The 16,932-nt window shown below is 40.5% G+C and overlaps 1 protein-coding gene across 1 annotated transcript in view; it reads right to left on the bottom strand.

Moving 5' to 3' along the window:
* Window positions 1-16,932, bottom strand: part of PLXNC1 (plexin C1) — a 75,786-nt gene that overhangs the window by 20,446 nt on the left and 38,408 nt on the right. The window contains exons 12-21 of the mRNA XM_030479219.1: window positions 16,492-16,579; window positions 15,370-15,576; window positions 15,065-15,256; window positions 11,512-11,611; window positions 10,402-10,503; window positions 9,915-10,018; window positions 6,033-6,074; window positions 5,415-5,539; window positions 4,656-4,854; window positions 3,116-3,262 (exon numbers count right to left, since the gene is read on the bottom strand). Coding sequence (XP_030335079.1) covers window positions 3,116-3,262; window positions 4,656-4,854; window positions 5,415-5,539; window positions 6,033-6,074; window positions 9,915-10,018; window positions 10,402-10,503; window positions 11,512-11,611; window positions 15,065-15,256; window positions 15,370-15,576; window positions 16,492-16,579 — 1,306 coding nt within the window. The remainder of the gene's footprint in view (window positions 1-3,115; window positions 3,263-4,655; window positions 4,855-5,414; window positions 5,540-6,032; window positions 6,075-9,914; window positions 10,019-10,401; window positions 10,504-11,511; window positions 11,612-15,064; window positions 15,257-15,369; window positions 15,577-16,491; window positions 16,580-16,932) is intronic.

The following is a 16,932-nucleotide window of genomic DNA, read 5'->3' as shown; positions in this document are numbered from 1 at the left end:
CAATACTCAAATATAAGCACAGCGTGAAACCACACAGCTCCTCAGCTCATACTGGACCAGTGCTTTTAGAAGCATCTTTCCTTCAATTCCTCTGTCTGAGTATTTACTTCAGCAGCCCATCTCTCTTCAATATCTGACTCTTTCCAGCAGAGAAGGATAACAGTAGCGGGGTTTGCTGGTCCTGAGGTCTGTGGCCTTTTATAAAAAGGCATGGGGCCCAGCCAAGGGATGGCTCTGATAGAATTCAAAACCAACATGTTTCTTAGTTCTCTTTTTTATTTCCTACAAATGGCCTGAAATTTAGAAAATCTCTCCTGTCCTTCCTTCTTTCTCTATGCCCAGTGCTGCTTTCTTCTCCTGCCCCAAGATTTTATCTGCATAGTGGTGTGTTTAGGAGACCTGTGGACCTCCCTCTAATTTTTAGGAGCCTGTCTGTATCCTGCTTGTACTGGTTTGGAACTGAAGTCCAAATCCTGAAAGGAGAATTTGCATGCAGAGTGCCTACACCTCTGCTTGTGCCCTGCCACTGATTTGAGCGTTGAACTCCCTACCAAATGCACCCCTGTGTCTTCAAGTGCCAACATAGCTGAAAAATCTGGACACTGAGTGTCTGCAGATGTGCTTCAGTATCTTTTTATCCTCCTCATTTTGGTTGTTTGGCTGTTTTTATACTTTGCTCTGGACAAGTAGGTTTTAGTGTACTGCTTTGTGGGTCTGTGGAAAGGGGCAAAATAAAATACCAGCAAAATACTGCAAGACTCAGAATGTAACTGCAGTGAGAATATGTGCAAATGCATTTTAAAACTCTGCTCAGGAATTATTCCATTTAGAAAATCCTTTAGGTGGAAATTTTCTTCCAAAGAAAGGAGAAAATACTTGGTTCCCGGTCTGTATACTCACAGGTCCTTCATGTCATTGCAGTGCATGTGAAGTGGTGTTAGCGAGAGAAAAAAAGCTGACTCCTTCCACTTTAGCATCCTGTTAAAAGCTATTCTTGAAGAGAAAATGTGCATAGCTGGCCTGCTTCCCCAGCCCGGAAAGCCTTGCTATTCCACCTAAATTTCTTTCAGAGTACAGTTTTAGTTTCCAGCGTAAATTTTAGACAAAACACCAAACAAAACCCTATCTCTGTCCAGCCAGAACTAGAGTCCTTGGGCTCTATCTCCCTAATTTTACTGCAGGATCCTCCTTCCTTTTCTGATGGTTTTAAAGGGAACATTCAGCCACTTCTCATCTAAGTCAAACTGCTGGACCTTAACAGGGAAAGCTGACTTAGTAATCCTGTAATGGTATCATAATCTCCTATTTAAAAAAGTGGGATACAAAGGCAGAAAACAATGTTTGAGAAAGGCTATGCGATCTCTCACTTCCTCATCCATCTGCAAACGGCCTTCCCCACTTACAGAGTCCTTCAGACCACTTCCCCTCTCTCCTCTTCGCTGCAGGCTGCCCGCAAAACCCTATCAGCGACTGCATGCACAGGAATAACACAAGAAAAAGGTATTTCAGGCAGCGTTCAGCAGTTTCAGAGCCAGATATCCCCCCCCACCCCGATTCTCTCAACTTGAATTTCGTGCTATAAATAAGAAAAAGTCAATCAATTCCACACGACCAGATGTTCCTGCACAGTCTACTAGTACCAGGCATATTGAGCTTACTTGCAAATTGTTGCTTTGCATAACTACTGGTTTTGTATCCTATGGATACATACAGCGTAAACTTAAACTTGCCCTGGATCCCAAACTCATGCCAGAAGGCATTGCATAAGCAAGGAAATCAAAAATACGGTATTATGCATTTAATTTTTAGTCACAAACTTCCTTTCCAAATGCACACTGTAGTAACTTAGCTTGAAGTACCTTCAAATGAAGCTTCCAACAGCAGCTTTGTAAATTACTATAAGATTTGACCATAAATCTTTCAGTCCAAGAGCTTTCAGCAGAAAACGTTTCACAGAAAGGTTGTGATTTCAGTGAGCTGCCTACGTGACCCAGTGAGCCAAGTCCAACAGATTGCTGACCAGCCAAAATTTCCAAGGTCATGTAGTCTACTGACATATGTGGTATCTTAGGACCTCCAGCACTACCTGAGGCTCAAGATATGGGCTCTGAAAAGGATCAAATTCTCCTCCAAGGCCACAAGCACTTGCAGTGTCCCTACCATCGCAGTTGCTGCTCCCAAGCTCTGAAGCCCACTATTCAGTCGCACTTCTTATACTCCTAAGTATATTTGGTAACCCTGACAGGAAGCCAGGAGTTAAGAAGGAAGGAAGCCATGGAAATGACTGTAGATGCAGATTTTTAAGTTCTCAGACTCAAAATCACTTGCACATGCTGGGGAAAAAGTACTCTGGCTATTCCGAAAAACTTTTTCAGACCTCCTATTCAAAAAGACATAATTTTTACATGCTCCTGTCCTAGGTTCAGCAAGAGCAATAATCCTTGCTGTCCCTTCTCTCCTCAGAGTCAGAACAACAATCAGTAAGGGAATTCCGGCTTTCAAAGAATTCTGGGTATAATTGCACAAGAGGAAGCACTTTGTAGTTGCTTTGAGAAAAGCAAGAAATCCACAGTAAAGTTCAGAAACTTTGCCAGACTTCCCACATCCCTTGTTTTTAATCAAGCAACGCCGTAAAATTCACCACAGTGTAACCTTGCTAATTGGAGCTAATAACATGGAAACCCACAGCAAATTATTGCTGCTTGAAGATTAGCCACAAGTAGATACAATAGAAAAATAAGACCTCTGCATTCCATTCTTTTGTTCATTGGAAAAGTATAATTTAGTTTAAATTCTAAGCATATGTTTATATTTTGTAGTACACTTTAAAATAAGAAGGAATTTTAATACCCTGAGACTTCATTAAACCAAACCTTTGGCAATTAAGGCATGCTGTGAGATGAGGAGTGAGTGCTATTTGTGAAATGTATATTGGCGAAATACTACCAGCTAGTTAAATACTACTGCATTTTGGAACTTTGTCAGCAATAACAATTTTATTATCTGGATACTTAACCATCACCTTAGTGATCAAGAGCCTTAATTTAGCTTCCTAGAAAAAGAGAAAACATTGTAGGTGTCTGATTTTGGAGGGAATACAAATTGGCAAACATACCACTGTTTTGAATTCAGACACTTGCCACAGCAGCCAGTCTTCATTCAGTGTGTACAGGGCTTTGCAAGTTATTGCGTCAACAGGTCCTTTGTTTATCCTCTGATTGAGGGTTGTCACTAGCAAATAGAAAGGTTCACCAATTGTCTCCTAGGACATCAAGAAAAAGCAAGGAACATGTTTATTTTTGTAATCATTAAATGGGCATGAATAGCTAGAAAAAACTCAAGTGTAACAAATTATTTCCTTTTAACTAACTTGTTATCTTGCAATTAGAAAAGCAAATCCTGCTGAGCAGATTTATCTAGTTATTTGTTTAACCTCCATCCTTTGCTTTTCAGTGTGAAAGTCTCATGCAAATAGCAAGGGACAGCTGGAGCGTGTGGCAAGATAAGCTCACAGCCCCTTGCTGTGCACAAGCACACTACAGACAAGCTGCTCCTATTCCACCTGGCAGACGCTTCCCAGTTCCACCAAGGAGTGGGTGGGGGGTGATACGTGCATGTGTTCACATGCATACTTCAGCTGTTTCTTCCTTTTTCAGGCTGGTGAGAAAACAAGCTAACAGCTAGTTTCTTTTTGAATTGGCGTCTCCTCTTCTTGTCCCTGGAAAAAAAGCCTTGGGAACGAGGTGGTGGGACATACACTGGTCTATCAGTGAAAGAGGGAATGAAACTGGGGCTTCCCTCTCCAGCCTCAACCCCAGGCTTCAGGAAAGCACCTGAGAAAGGATGGATCTTTGTTTCCATGTGACACCATTCCCAGAGTCTGGCTACAGCCTCTCACTAGCACAGCTCTGTAAAGATGACTGGTGTACCGAGAACAGATCTCTGACAGTTCCTTGGCTCTCTTCTGGGGTTACAGAAAACTGGTGCAAAGCTGCTGAGCCTCAACAATTCTGCTGCTGTATTAATGCAAGGACTGATCTAAGTGATACCAACAGTGCAACACCATCACACTGGCAAGAGAGACAGGAAGCATAACCAAGCACTGAAACCAAGAACAAAGTGCAACCAAGTGGACAAAAATAAACAAACAGTAAAATTAAAAAAAATAAAAGCTTCTTTTGCTTCCACTTGAAGCCACTTAGTTCTTAAAATCTACAATGCTGTTTGGAGGTTAAAAAGTCTGGAAAGAAGTTTAGTTTTCCAGAAGATAGTATTCTTAGTATGTCCATTATGTGGTAGCTTTCTATTGTCTTGCATAGAAAGGTAAGGCTGCACTTTCACAAGCGTGTCAGTCTTTTAGTATGATTACAGTACATCTCATGGAGTTGAAATAATGTCTGACACAAGAAAAGGATATACTAGAATTGCAAAATTACCCAAATCTCAGCCAAAGAGAAGATATGATCATCACTTACAGGCGCACTCTTTTCCTACACCCCATTGATGACAGCTAAGTCACCTAAACTAGAAAAGCACATATTAGTAATGTTAAATGTTAGATCGAATGCTTTAAACCATTCCCTCCAACACTTTCTATGGAAGAAATCAGTTAACATTCCTTGTGTATCTTGCATGGTGAAAAGATGTACACATACCCGGAGAAATCCTGAAAGGCAGACAGACATCCAGTTTGTCAGCAGTTTTTCTACCACAGATTCCGTTCGTCTGAGCAGGAGCTTAGGCTGCACATTGCTTGATTGCTCCATCAAGTCCTTTGTCAACACTTCCAAAATATGGGTTAGATAAACTAGCTTAGTTTGTAGTGCAATGGTCAAGAAGGATGCAAACAAGCACCTGTAAAAAAAAAAAAGAGAAAACAAAAGAGAATGCTGTAATATTGGAATTTCTCTTCCCAATCACCTTTAATAAACAAAACACACTTTAGTACAGTTCATATCTTAAGTTTCCTTCTCAGGCACAGAAACTGTCCACTGATCTCTACAAAAATATAAAAAATGCAAGTCCATCTGCTCTTGTGATTATTTTTTAAACACAATTTGTGTCTCTAAATGTAATTCTACAGAACAACACCTGCTTCAGCAACAGAACATTTCTAAACTGTACAACTGTTGATCTAACTGCAGGAAGTGTTTACAGTTTGGAAGCGAGTTTTCCTGCTCCTTTGCCTTTTTGTTTACATGTACAAACATTCTGATTTCTCTTTAATAGCTTGTTTTAATGGCAATGTTTTTTCTTCCTCAGTGTGTGCAGATGGAGAAGATGGAAAAATGCTCTGGAGTAATGCAAGCTTGCTTTGCAAGTAAGTAGAAATTACATTTGTGAGCTACAATCCATGTTGGTTTTTTTCCTGCTAATTCTTTGTCTTGAAGATGATAAGCATAATCATACTATACCTGTCTTTCACAGAGAAATTTTTCTGCTTTTCAAGGGTGTGAATGAGAGTAACAAGAAAGTTCTTGTTACAAATTAAAGCATGCAACATGTTGAAGCTTTCATCCTTGCTCGTTTGGTCTCTGCTCTGGAATAGTTAAACAAAAATAAGCAAACTGTAGTTTGGCTATGATGGATTCTTCATGCTCAGAAAAATGGTAAGCAACATATGGGATAAGATCCTGGCCTCATTCAAATCAGTGGGAATTTTGCATTTATTTCATAGGTCTCAGGATTTTACGGAAGATGCATTTGGATTTGTGTACAACACAGAGTACACACATGCAGAGCATACAGCTTCTGTCACACACACAAAGTAATGACAACAGTTAAGTTTGCCTGTCACTTCCCATGACTAGATTATGTTTATTTTATTTAAATAAGTCATAGTATACATTGGATAACAGCAACTTAGGTATCAATTTCTTTTTATATATAAATCCACATAACCCTCCTCATGGGGGAAAGGGAACATACTGAAGACGCAATCATCTGATGTGTTCTCGGACAACACTGAGATAAGGGATACAATCACTCTTGAAAAAATATTTATTAAGGCATATCACACCACATCAACTTACCTGTGGCATGTCTTCACTGAAGATGGATGCAAAGCCTCCTGACTAAAACATAAGACAGGTGATATTTATCATTCGTACGTATACGAGAAGTTTCTAACACATGTACATGTTAAACACGCCGAGCACGTTCCTGATGGCATACAACTTGAAACAGAACAATGGAAATGCTGGCTTCTAGCGTGCCTTCAGTGTTACAACTCTACACAGAAGTGTAACTTCTGCAAAGGTGCTGCCAAGGTTCACTGAAAAGTGAACTCTCAAAGATAATCTTCAGTGTTACTCTGTGTCTTACTCCATGCTGCTGAGCTGCACTAGCAGAGCAGTCAACTAACGCTCTGCAGGAAAAGCTCTTTATTACCCTCATCTACAAACGTGCTGGTGTGCAAGGGGTGCTGCAGGCTGCTTCCTTCTTGGACAGCAATGATAGCCTTTGGTATATGGGGTTTCTGTAACAGAGTGACACTTGAGTTCATCTGCCTTCATTCATTTCAAGCCACTTCATGAATGTTCGCTAATGAACTCCCCAGGAGGTCCACGCTGTCAGTCTCTGGAGAGGCACAGGTGCCACCACACATTCAGTGCTAGTGAAAGCTCTTACAAAAAAGGAAGCGCCCAGTTCTCAAATACCTTGTCAATGCCTCTTGTCTGACTCTTACAGCCTATAAGGTCCCAACACAGCTGTATGTTCCCAAAGCAGCACCCTTAAGAAACAAATCCACACTAGTAACATTTACTGTCATCTGCTTTATCTGTGATGCTGGGAGCCCCTAGTTTCCTTACAGGATCACAGAATCACAGAATGGTTTGGGTTGGAAAACATTCGAAGACGACCTAGTTCAACCCCCTGTCACAGGCAGGGACACCTTCCACTAGACCAGGTTGCTCAAAGCCCTGTCCAACCTGGCCTTGAACATTTCCAAGGACGGGGCAGCCACAGCTTCTCTGGGCAACCTGTTCCAGTGTACCTCCTGCAACCATCCTCACTGTAAATAATTTCTTCCTTATGACCAATCTAAATCTATCTTCTTTCAGTTTAAACACATTGCCCCTCATCCTGTCACTACAGGCCCTGGTAAAAAGTCTGCCTCTGTCTTTATTATAGGCCTTCTTTATACTGAAAGGCTGCAAGAAGGTCTCCCTGGAGCCTTCTCTTCTCCAGGCTGAGCAACCCCAACTCACTCAGCCTGTCTTCACAGGAGAGGTGTCCCAGCTCTCTGAACATCCTCTGGACCCGCTCCAATAGGTTCATGTCTTTCTTGTGCTGGGGACCCCAGAGCTGAACACAGTACTCCAGGGGGGGTCTCACAAGAGCAGAGGGGGAGAATCACCTCCCTCGACCTGCTGGCCAGGCTTCTTTTTATGCAGTCCAGGGAACGACTGGCTTCTGGGCTGCAAGCACAGAGTCCTGGCTCACATCTAGTTTTTCATCTACAGATCTGATTTTTCATCCCTCCCTTTCCTCATGCCTCCTATTCTCTTCTCTCCTACTCCTCTTCCTCCACTGGCTATTCCCATTTTTCCAGAACTTCTTCAGCGCCCCTAACCAACCTACCAATAAAACACACACACACAGAGTGAAACAACCAGAACCACATTAAAGGTTAAAAATGCTTGCGAACAGGGAAAGCATGGTAGCATTAAAGCAAGCAATGTAGGAAATTGAGGAAAAACAGAAATAATAATAAAAATCTAACAAGTAAGCAACAATCGGGCCAAGCATAAGGAATGTTTTAAGAATAGATGTAATACCATTTAATACCTACAAGCATTAAGCATAAAACAAAAGCTATCAAGCCAGATTAAATATAGACAATGAAAGCAGCAGGAAGCAAGAAATTAAAAATAAAGATGGGGTCTGTCGTTCTTTAATTTTAGGTATCTGACTCCCTCTTTAAGCAACTCATCCAGTCCTGAGACAGATGTCTCAGGCAAGTGGGTTGAATCACTTTCTTTCTTCTCCGCTTTCTTGAAGATGCCCAGTGAACACCTTTGAAGCCTGTGTTTAAACAGCTTGGATTAGATGAGACAAAGCCCATCAAACACACTGGAAAGCAGAAAGAGTACAATATGGACATCATGCAAACACATGGGGTTAGTGAGCAAACTGGTGGTTTGTCACTTCGACCCTTCTGTCTACTCGTTTCACACTTGGTTGCAATCTATCACCCCATCATCTTTTCCGTTCATCTGTAATATTTGTTTAGTAGAGCACTGCTCTCTTACCACATTCATGCAGCACAAGGCATGTTTGGACACTTCTGCAATGTAAATGGTAAGTACTTAGCAGGAAAAATTGGTACACAATACGTTAAAAAACTTGCCTGACACTGCATGTCTGTAGAGAGCTAATAGTTGTAAGTTTACCTTTGCGGTATCAGTATTTCAAACTGAGGCAAAAATGTAATTGGAATCACTTCCAAGATGCACAGTGGCATGACACTTGCCAAGGCAAAACAGCAGCCCTTCCCTTTCTGACCTCAAATAATACAACATGGTGGCAGACTTCGTGCCTTTTTCCTTTGCATAAAGCAAAGCATTTCCACCCAGACAGCTTCTACAGACTGTTTGTGTTTTGACAGGGGACTATCACTATGAAAAGACATATTCCTAAAAGTAAACCCACTATTTAAATGCAAATATGCCTGGCAACAAAACAAACTGAAAGGGAAGAGATGCAGAAAATAAGGTTTCCTTGGTCCACTTTCTTCAGACCCCATACAAATTAAACTGGGGGCATCATAGCAATACCAGAAGAGATATTCCCAGTTTCTTTTGGTGCAAGAACTGGACTCAAAGTGTACAAAGATTATGCGTATATTAATTGTTAAATATTATTCTGCCTTTATGTTGGGTATGTGGTGGTGTACAAAAAACCCACCCTGATTCTGCACTATCACGTCTTTATCACAATGAGCTTTTAGTGGGATGACACATGGTGATACGGGGAAGCAGTGTACAGATAAGACTGCAGGACTGGGCCGCAGCAGTGATGAGTAACACATGAAGACTAGCAGATAATTCACATAGATATCGCCTATACCCTACAACACCACAGCACTAACCAAGGGTTTCTACTCACTGGTGTCAGTTACACAGCACAGTATCACCAGTTGAGATCACAGCTTCTGCCAATTAGTACATGCCAGTAAGCACTGGTTAACATCATGAAGTAATTTTGAAAGCTGTGGAAACACACTTATCACCACTGTAATGTGTCACATATGCAAAAAAAAAAGGCAAGAAAAGTAAAACATTTAAGAGAATTGTGTCTTCAACCCTCTAACACAGTGGCACAAACTGCTCTGATGAACAAGGAAAATATCCACCTCTAAACTGGGCAGCACTTAAGTACTTACGTAATTTTTAAGCATTTGACCTGCACTCCTTTGAATGAAGGTCTTACCATTTCTGTCAGCAGCTTGAAGCAGAAAGTCAGCACAACCTTAGAGCCACTTCTTCATCCCACAAGTCTAATTAGGAAGTGTCATGATGTTCGCTAGCATGTTAGCTAGCCTGTTACTTTAATTAGCTATAGCATGGAAAGTGAAAGCATGAGAACAGAAAAAGCAATGGATAAATTATAGCTTAGTTAGGGTGGCCTGAAAGGCAAGCAGCTTGGTGAGGCTGAGGAAAAAAGAAATGGATGCACACACAACCCTTGAAAATTCAACAACAGTGCTTTATCTACAGCATTTAGGGTTGGTTAAATATAGAGATGTACAGTCTTAAAGTGTTCTTTGGTAATTCTTGATTTAAGAAAAGTTTCTTGTGAAAACAATGTATGATTACTGTGTAGTATTTACTTCGATTATTTGACCCTGACCTTCGTAGCTTTTTCATTATTAGGCAGGGCTGACAACTGAAAGATTTGTAAATATTTACCTCTGGAAAGAAAGTTCTAAGAGCAAAGTGTTTGTAGTCAAGGAAGGGAACAGTTCCAAAGCTATCCACCACATCTAATTCATCCATCTGCAGTTCAGCAAATCCTGAAAAAGCACCCCCCACCACTGACAGTTAGTTAAGTCGACACAAAATCATCTTCACAGTTATAACTTGACCCCAGTAGATGTTCCTTAAAATACGATTTTCAGGGAAGAAGGGTTGCTTTTCTAGCTGAAGCTCTTACGAGTGGGAAAGTACCGATCAATTTTTTTCCCCACTTTTGTTGAAGGAAATATTACATGCAATCCTATTAGTTCGGTGCTATCTGCTACTGCAGTGCACACCAACATTAAAGAAGAACTCTGATACAACACAAAAAATATTCTAACAGCTATAATATTAAAATGTTTGTATAATGTGAGCTTCTTGACAGCTTCAGTTGAGAAATTATGCTGTATTTAAGCTCTATAAAGCCCTTTAGACCTACCCTCGCGTATTTCCTTCCGAATCTCATATTCCAGCAGTTCCAGTTGCTGACTCTGTTTACGCGTTAACTCTTTGGATTTGTATCTAGTAACTATGAATGCCGCTAAAAAGGAATCAAAAAAAGATTCTGAGTAGAGAAATTACAGAACAGACAAACCCTATACAAGATGAGTTTTAATATTATTTTAAGAAACAGAAAAATGAACATACGCTCGCATTCTCCAGGAGGATTACTGTTTCTGCTGTTGTCTGTGTGCTAGTACCCATGAGTCCTGGTTATCTGGATGTAAACCCCAATGTTTAATAAAAAACATTTTTTTTAACACCTTAGAATTGTCAATCCAGCTTTATTTGAAAGTACAGCACACCCTGCTATGTATACAACCTGCACAGTTAAACACAGACTCTAACAACCACTTCTAGCTAGCAACCTAAAGCAGAAATGGTTGTTCTGTTAACTTCTCTAAAGCTTATTTTGAGAGAGTAAAGGCATGAGATATACTTCCTGTAAAGGTAATGCACTTTTTAAAAAGAAACACAACCAAAAAACCGAAACAAAACAAAAAAAGAACAACGCCCTAAACTTACTACAAAAGTGGAAATTTATCCAATATATAGCCAGGTCAAAACATTCAGAAATAAGGAGTGACAGAAGGAGGAGGGGATAACTATTTACCTCCATCAATTTAGTAATGACCTACAAATTCACGAATGATCCAAATGAGACTGAGCAGAAACAGCACAAACACTGCCCGAGGATAAGCCATTTGCTAGGGAACGTCTGCCTCGGGGACAGGAGGAGTGCCCAGCTCCGACAGCTGGAATAGCCCAAGTTGGGACACAAGGATGTCAGTCCTAGGGCTTGCCTCACTGAATGACAGCAACTAATCCCAGCAGAACAGCCAAAACTACTGTCTTGTAACATGCTGCAGTTTGACAAGATGGACTTCACCACCAGACCAGAGTTAACTTTGTCCACTCTTACTTGGAACAGGAGAAAACCACCAGACTGTTTGTGACAGTCACAAATGTGTGCATGTACGTATATGTCTATGTGTCGTGATTATAGACTTCAGCAAATAAAAACCTGAAAACACATTACTGTACTTACCTATAATGACACCCACTACAATAGGTAGCAAAATCAGAACATACAAATATATGTGTGATGATGTTGGTTTGACTTCATGCTCAAAATTTCCCAATTTGACCTGAAGAAAAATAATGGCTGTATTAATAGAGGACAGGTATTATATCAGTGCTTAAAATAACATTTCATGTATAAAAAAATTAAATGTATTTGAGGCACATGAAGGACCATGGTTCTGCAGATTTTTGAGAAGACAGCAGCAATTTGGAAAAAATGTACGTGAATCAACACAAATTTAACTTTTACTGTATTGGATGCTTAAACAGGATAACAGATCAGTGACAAGAGAAAAATCTGGAGGTCCTCATGGAACACCAAATTTTGCCATTGCTTTGCTGCAAACTAGCACCCTCAAATGAATGGCAAGATTTGACCTCCAGTGGGCCCAGCAGCTCACGTACTCCAGAACTGTGGCTAAACGTTCTGGCATTTTGAAGCAAGGAAGGCACGTATTGATAGTAACAAACATTCCTTTGCACTCACAGTGCTACTCTGCTGAGCAGAAAAGTAAGGTAAGACTCATGCTAATAATGAGGGAAGTCAAATTTTTGATAGATGCCTGTCCCACAGCCCTCTTCTCTATTTCTCTGCAGAAGTTTCAACCTCCTTATGTAGGATGTAGGGCATTCTTGAAGGTCCGCTTAAGAACAAATACAACGTACTATACATGTACAACATTCCCCAACAGCCACTGGGCTTGTCAAACGCAGGACAGGCATTAGTTCTTACAAATATACAAAAGGGCTGAAGTCTGCCAGATGCCAAACTGAGTCATTCACCACTGATAATTATGGCAGAAGAAATTTCACAAAGAAGGATCTCAGAGGACCGTGAGAGCACATAAATAAAAGGGTAGCTAAGACTATAAACAGACTAGAGGTAAAAATACACTTTGACACAGAAAAAGAATACCACCAAGTGCCAGGGATAGAAACGAGCCTGAGATAATTGAAAAGGAGAGTTGGATTGAAATTATTTTGAGTTACAGCAGGGAAGGCAGAGATCTGGTGATTTCAATCCCTGGTTTGTCACAGGAGGTGAGCAGCCAGGGCAGCTAGAAACTGCCAACTGGATAGTCACATTGCAGCTACATGGACATGAGCAAGCAAAGAAATCCCACAGGGCTGGAAGGGCACAGCCTTCCTACTTCTGGGGCTACAAAGAACAGCACACAAAGCAGACCTATTTCCTCCATCAAATGTTGGTTGCTTTTTTTCCTCAGTTGTTCATATTTTTTCACAGTTTCTATATACAAAGTACTTTCAGTCTGATTCTTCCTAGGATCCCATTTGCCTTTCCTAAGGCTGAAATGCATTGGTATCATCATCCAGTGACTAATACACCTGCCTTTCTCCAGTTGTCACGTCCAACCAAAGCATTCCTGAAGCAGAAATTTCTGTTACTTATCCTTGCTTACTGCAAACTGAGACAAAACATCATTTTCTGCTCATATATCTTTAATCTTTGCCATGACCTTCCTATTCAGTGGTCCCATTTCTTTTAATTCATTTTGTTTATGAATCATGGACTAAATTAGGTACACCTGAATTCATCAAGTTTTGATTCCCAAATTCATTTCATTCTTCCTGCATGACATTATGAAACCTCCTCTGGACTGGTAATACCTCTGAGCTTTGTCATCAGCAAATGTTATTAGCACATGTCTTATTTTTGTGCTCAAGTCACTAGTGATATTAAATAATATCTCTATGAAAATCAACTTTGCCCAGAGTCAGCTCCCCACACACAGCATCCAGGTTTTCTAATCCCTGCGTCTTCATAATCACCACGTTAAGTAGTTTACTGAATGACTTCCAGGTACATGTGATCTACTGCTTTTTTGCTGTTGAGGAAATCACTTATCTTATGAAATAAAGATATCTAGCATAATCTGCTTTCATTAAAAAGAAGTTGACAATTATCCCATTTTCCATTTACCTCCAGGTCTTTCATGAGTCCCTCGTTCAAAAGACATTAAAAAGCTTTACTCAGAAACAGGATTAAATCAGCAAGTCTCCATTTGCCTAGTTGGTATTTTTTTCTTTTAAATACTGGTTTTATATTTGCTGTTTTCTAGTCATACACTATGTCTCTTGACTGCAGTTTTATTTAATGTCTTTCCTACTAAGCCTACAGTATCATGTGCCAGTTTTTCTCAGTCCTGTGATGGGAATGATTCTGTTACTGCTGTCTTGAGCCCCTTGATCTATATGAATCTTTCTTCTGTCACAAGAACGGTATTTTCTTCCTTGATACCACCATTCAGACTGATCATCCTGTCTTTGACACCACATTCAATACCCTCTTTCTTCCTGAAAACTATGGCAAGAGGTACATTTATTCTCAGGCAATACCTATCTTTTATACTCAGCTTATCCTTTCTACAGACTGGCCCTACTTCTTCCATGATGATTTATTTATAAGATTGAAAAACACGTGATGATTTATTGCTTTTACATTTTTCTTGATGTTGGAAAGAACCATTTTTAAGGTACCAGAAGTGAAACGTTACATTATAACTATTGCATTTGATTTGCCTTAGCGAAGTGGTGACCTTTCTATGACAGTCACTCCTATGAAGCTTGCAGGATGAGAAAGGCAATGTTAATATTTAAATGCAACACCATTCTCAGAAAGGCTTTTCCATGCCATAACTGGCTCAGATGGCAGGATCCACAGATGGGGGATCACTTCGCAGTGATATGAAATTGAGAATAGCTTCGTTAATCTTTACTATGAGACATATGCCTTGAAGTCAATAGAGTTATTTCAGTTTTATACCACCATATACTGCAAAAAGAGCCTGGCATCATTTTTCTCCCTCATAAATGGTGATGATTGCATTTTAAAAAATTCATATCTTCATCTTATTCATGGAGCAAATATCTTAAGCTGCCATTTAGCTTTGACATCCATGCTAATGTTCTTATATTTGGACCTGGCTTTGTGCTGTACATTCAAAGCATTTTGTCCTTCCCCCTGAACATTGAATTTCACGCCCTTCTTCATGCAGAAATGCCTTCTCTTCTGTCTCAATGATGATCCCTATGCACTGTTCAAGATCCTCATCTACTTCAGTACAAAAAAGTGAATGGGAGGGCACAATCCTCCTCACGGCCACACTGCAGCATCAGATTGCTTACAGAACTAAGATGAGGAGCTCTCCTGGAGCCAGTCATGCTTTATCGGTGATGTCTGTGCTGTAGCTAGAGCTGTGACCATCTACTGCTCTCCTGGAGCTCAGCAGCAGTGAGTTCAGTTTGGGTGGCACAGCCTACCTCTGACACCACAGCAGTAACCAGACAGTAAATGAGCTCTAGTGGCACCTAAGCTAGGCAGGCATGCTTAGACATGAGGAAGATACTGTGCTACCAAGTACCAGGAGAGCAGAAAATGCATCCAGTTTCTCCCTCTATAAAGAACATTCATGACGAGAGCACTGATGCTACATTTTACTACATTTGTATAAACATCCAAACGCTCTTGAATTGCAACAAAAGGGAATTCTACTTACAAAAACTTTCACTGTGGAAAAGTCAATCTTGTCTGTTCCTTCCCTTTTGAATTTGCACAGTATAGTGCTACGGTCTGGCTTTTTGGTAATATTTTGGACACTGAACCATATCTTTTTGGTCTGTGCACCATTCATATATGACAGATAAACCTCTACCTCAGTCTTAGAAATATTCAAGTTGTCATTTTCTTTCTAGAGGGGAAAAAATTGAAGATAATAAACAGTCATTACATACAGTAAGAAGTAAAATGATTCCAAACAACTACTTAAAATAAGGAATTATAGTTTATTACTTTCAAACTTACATATATTTTCAATTCCAGATCAGGGTCAAGCTCAGTGTGCAGCTGGTAGTTAATGAACACTGGGTCAGGGTGATAGTGTAATTTGACACATGGTATAAAGGTAGTTTCCACTTTTAACATCATATCAACAACTTTACCCTCTGTTGCATGGCTCAGGCTTGGCGTTAAGTAATGATATTCAGATTCATTTCCAGGACACCTAGAGACCTAGAAACGCAATAGCAAAGCTGTAACAGTCATTAAGTACTCAACAGTGGGTACAATTACAAACAGAGGCACTCAAAACCATTTTAATGTCTTCCTGACTTCACACAGATATCTGCTAAACCCCTTCTCTCCGATCAGGGCTGCGTGCAGAGCACCTGAGAAAATATCTGTCTTGAGCCTGTGTCTACCTTTAAGCACATTTATCACACACTCTGCACGCTGCTCTAAGGCTGATTGCACACTGCTAAGGCAGATATTTCCTGCAGTGAAACAGGAATAGTGACAGTGATTTCTCCTTCCTTCCCCTCAATGCAGGTGACAAGAGAAGAGCAGGACAAGCTCTCAGGCACCCCTGGGCACTGGCTCTCCCCAGCTTAACTCCTGAGAGATGGGGGTTGCTACAGTCACCTCATTGTTCACTCCATGGGGTGGTGCAGCTGTTTGCTGGTCTCTGTGCTGCAAGCCCTGGAGTCAACAGGGTGCCCACCTCCCCACAGCCTCAAAGAAAGGGTTTCATCCCAACATCAGCTCCAGTCTGTGGCCCCTTGCTGAGGCAGTGGTACCATGAGGGTTCTCAACACAAAGCCAGAGAGAAGCAAACCATACCCTCCTACAACAGATCCATGTATGGAGGCTGGGGAGACTCAAAAAGGACAGATTTGGAACAGGTCTCTAAAGCATAGAAAAAAGGCTTAGGGAATTATGCAGGAGAGTAGCTTATACATGTGTATCCATGATCTTGTACTGAGAACGTGTGAAACTGTAATCCTACAAGTGGTCATATTTATTTCAGTAGGGTGACTAAGGTATGCCTGCAAGAGTTTAAAAACTATTGAGATTCTCCTTAAATCTTAGGAACAAAACCTAACCACCAAGAGGCCTGCATTTGGTATTATAAAGGAGATTATGACTTACAGTGAGGTTTGATCTCTGGTCATCTGAAATAATCACACTGTCGACGACATTAAAATTTCTACCAATTGTGGTAATTTTACGACCACCACTATAAAAAAACAAAGAGTGGGGGGGAAGGGAGGTTAATATTATCTATTTTCCCACAGATAAATTCTGCATTACAGCTTCAGCTGTGAATAAACTACTCTTGTACATTTTGCTTTGGTAGCAGCCAATATAATAAAGTCAAACTGCAGGACAAGATAATTAGAGCTATACAGCGTACTTCCATTCTTTCCTCATAATGTAATGGTAAATACTTTTGCTACCACAAAACCAAATGACATGTAACGAATACACATGCATACTCCTTTTCAGGCACTCTCCACCTTGTTTTCTATTCATGCAGCCAAAGAACTAGACTGTGATTTAATATTCTGTCTAGAAGAAAGAGGATCATGT

This window comes from Strigops habroptila, chromosome 3 (genome assembly GCF_004027225.2).
Source record: "Strigops habroptila isolate Jane chromosome 3, bStrHab1.2.pri, whole genome shotgun sequence".
Taxonomy (NCBI): Eukaryota; Metazoa; Chordata; class Aves; order Psittaciformes; family Psittacidae; genus Strigops; species Strigops habroptila.
The sequence above is the reverse complement of the archived record's forward strand: the minus strand, read 5'-3'. Positions and strand labels throughout refer to the sequence as shown.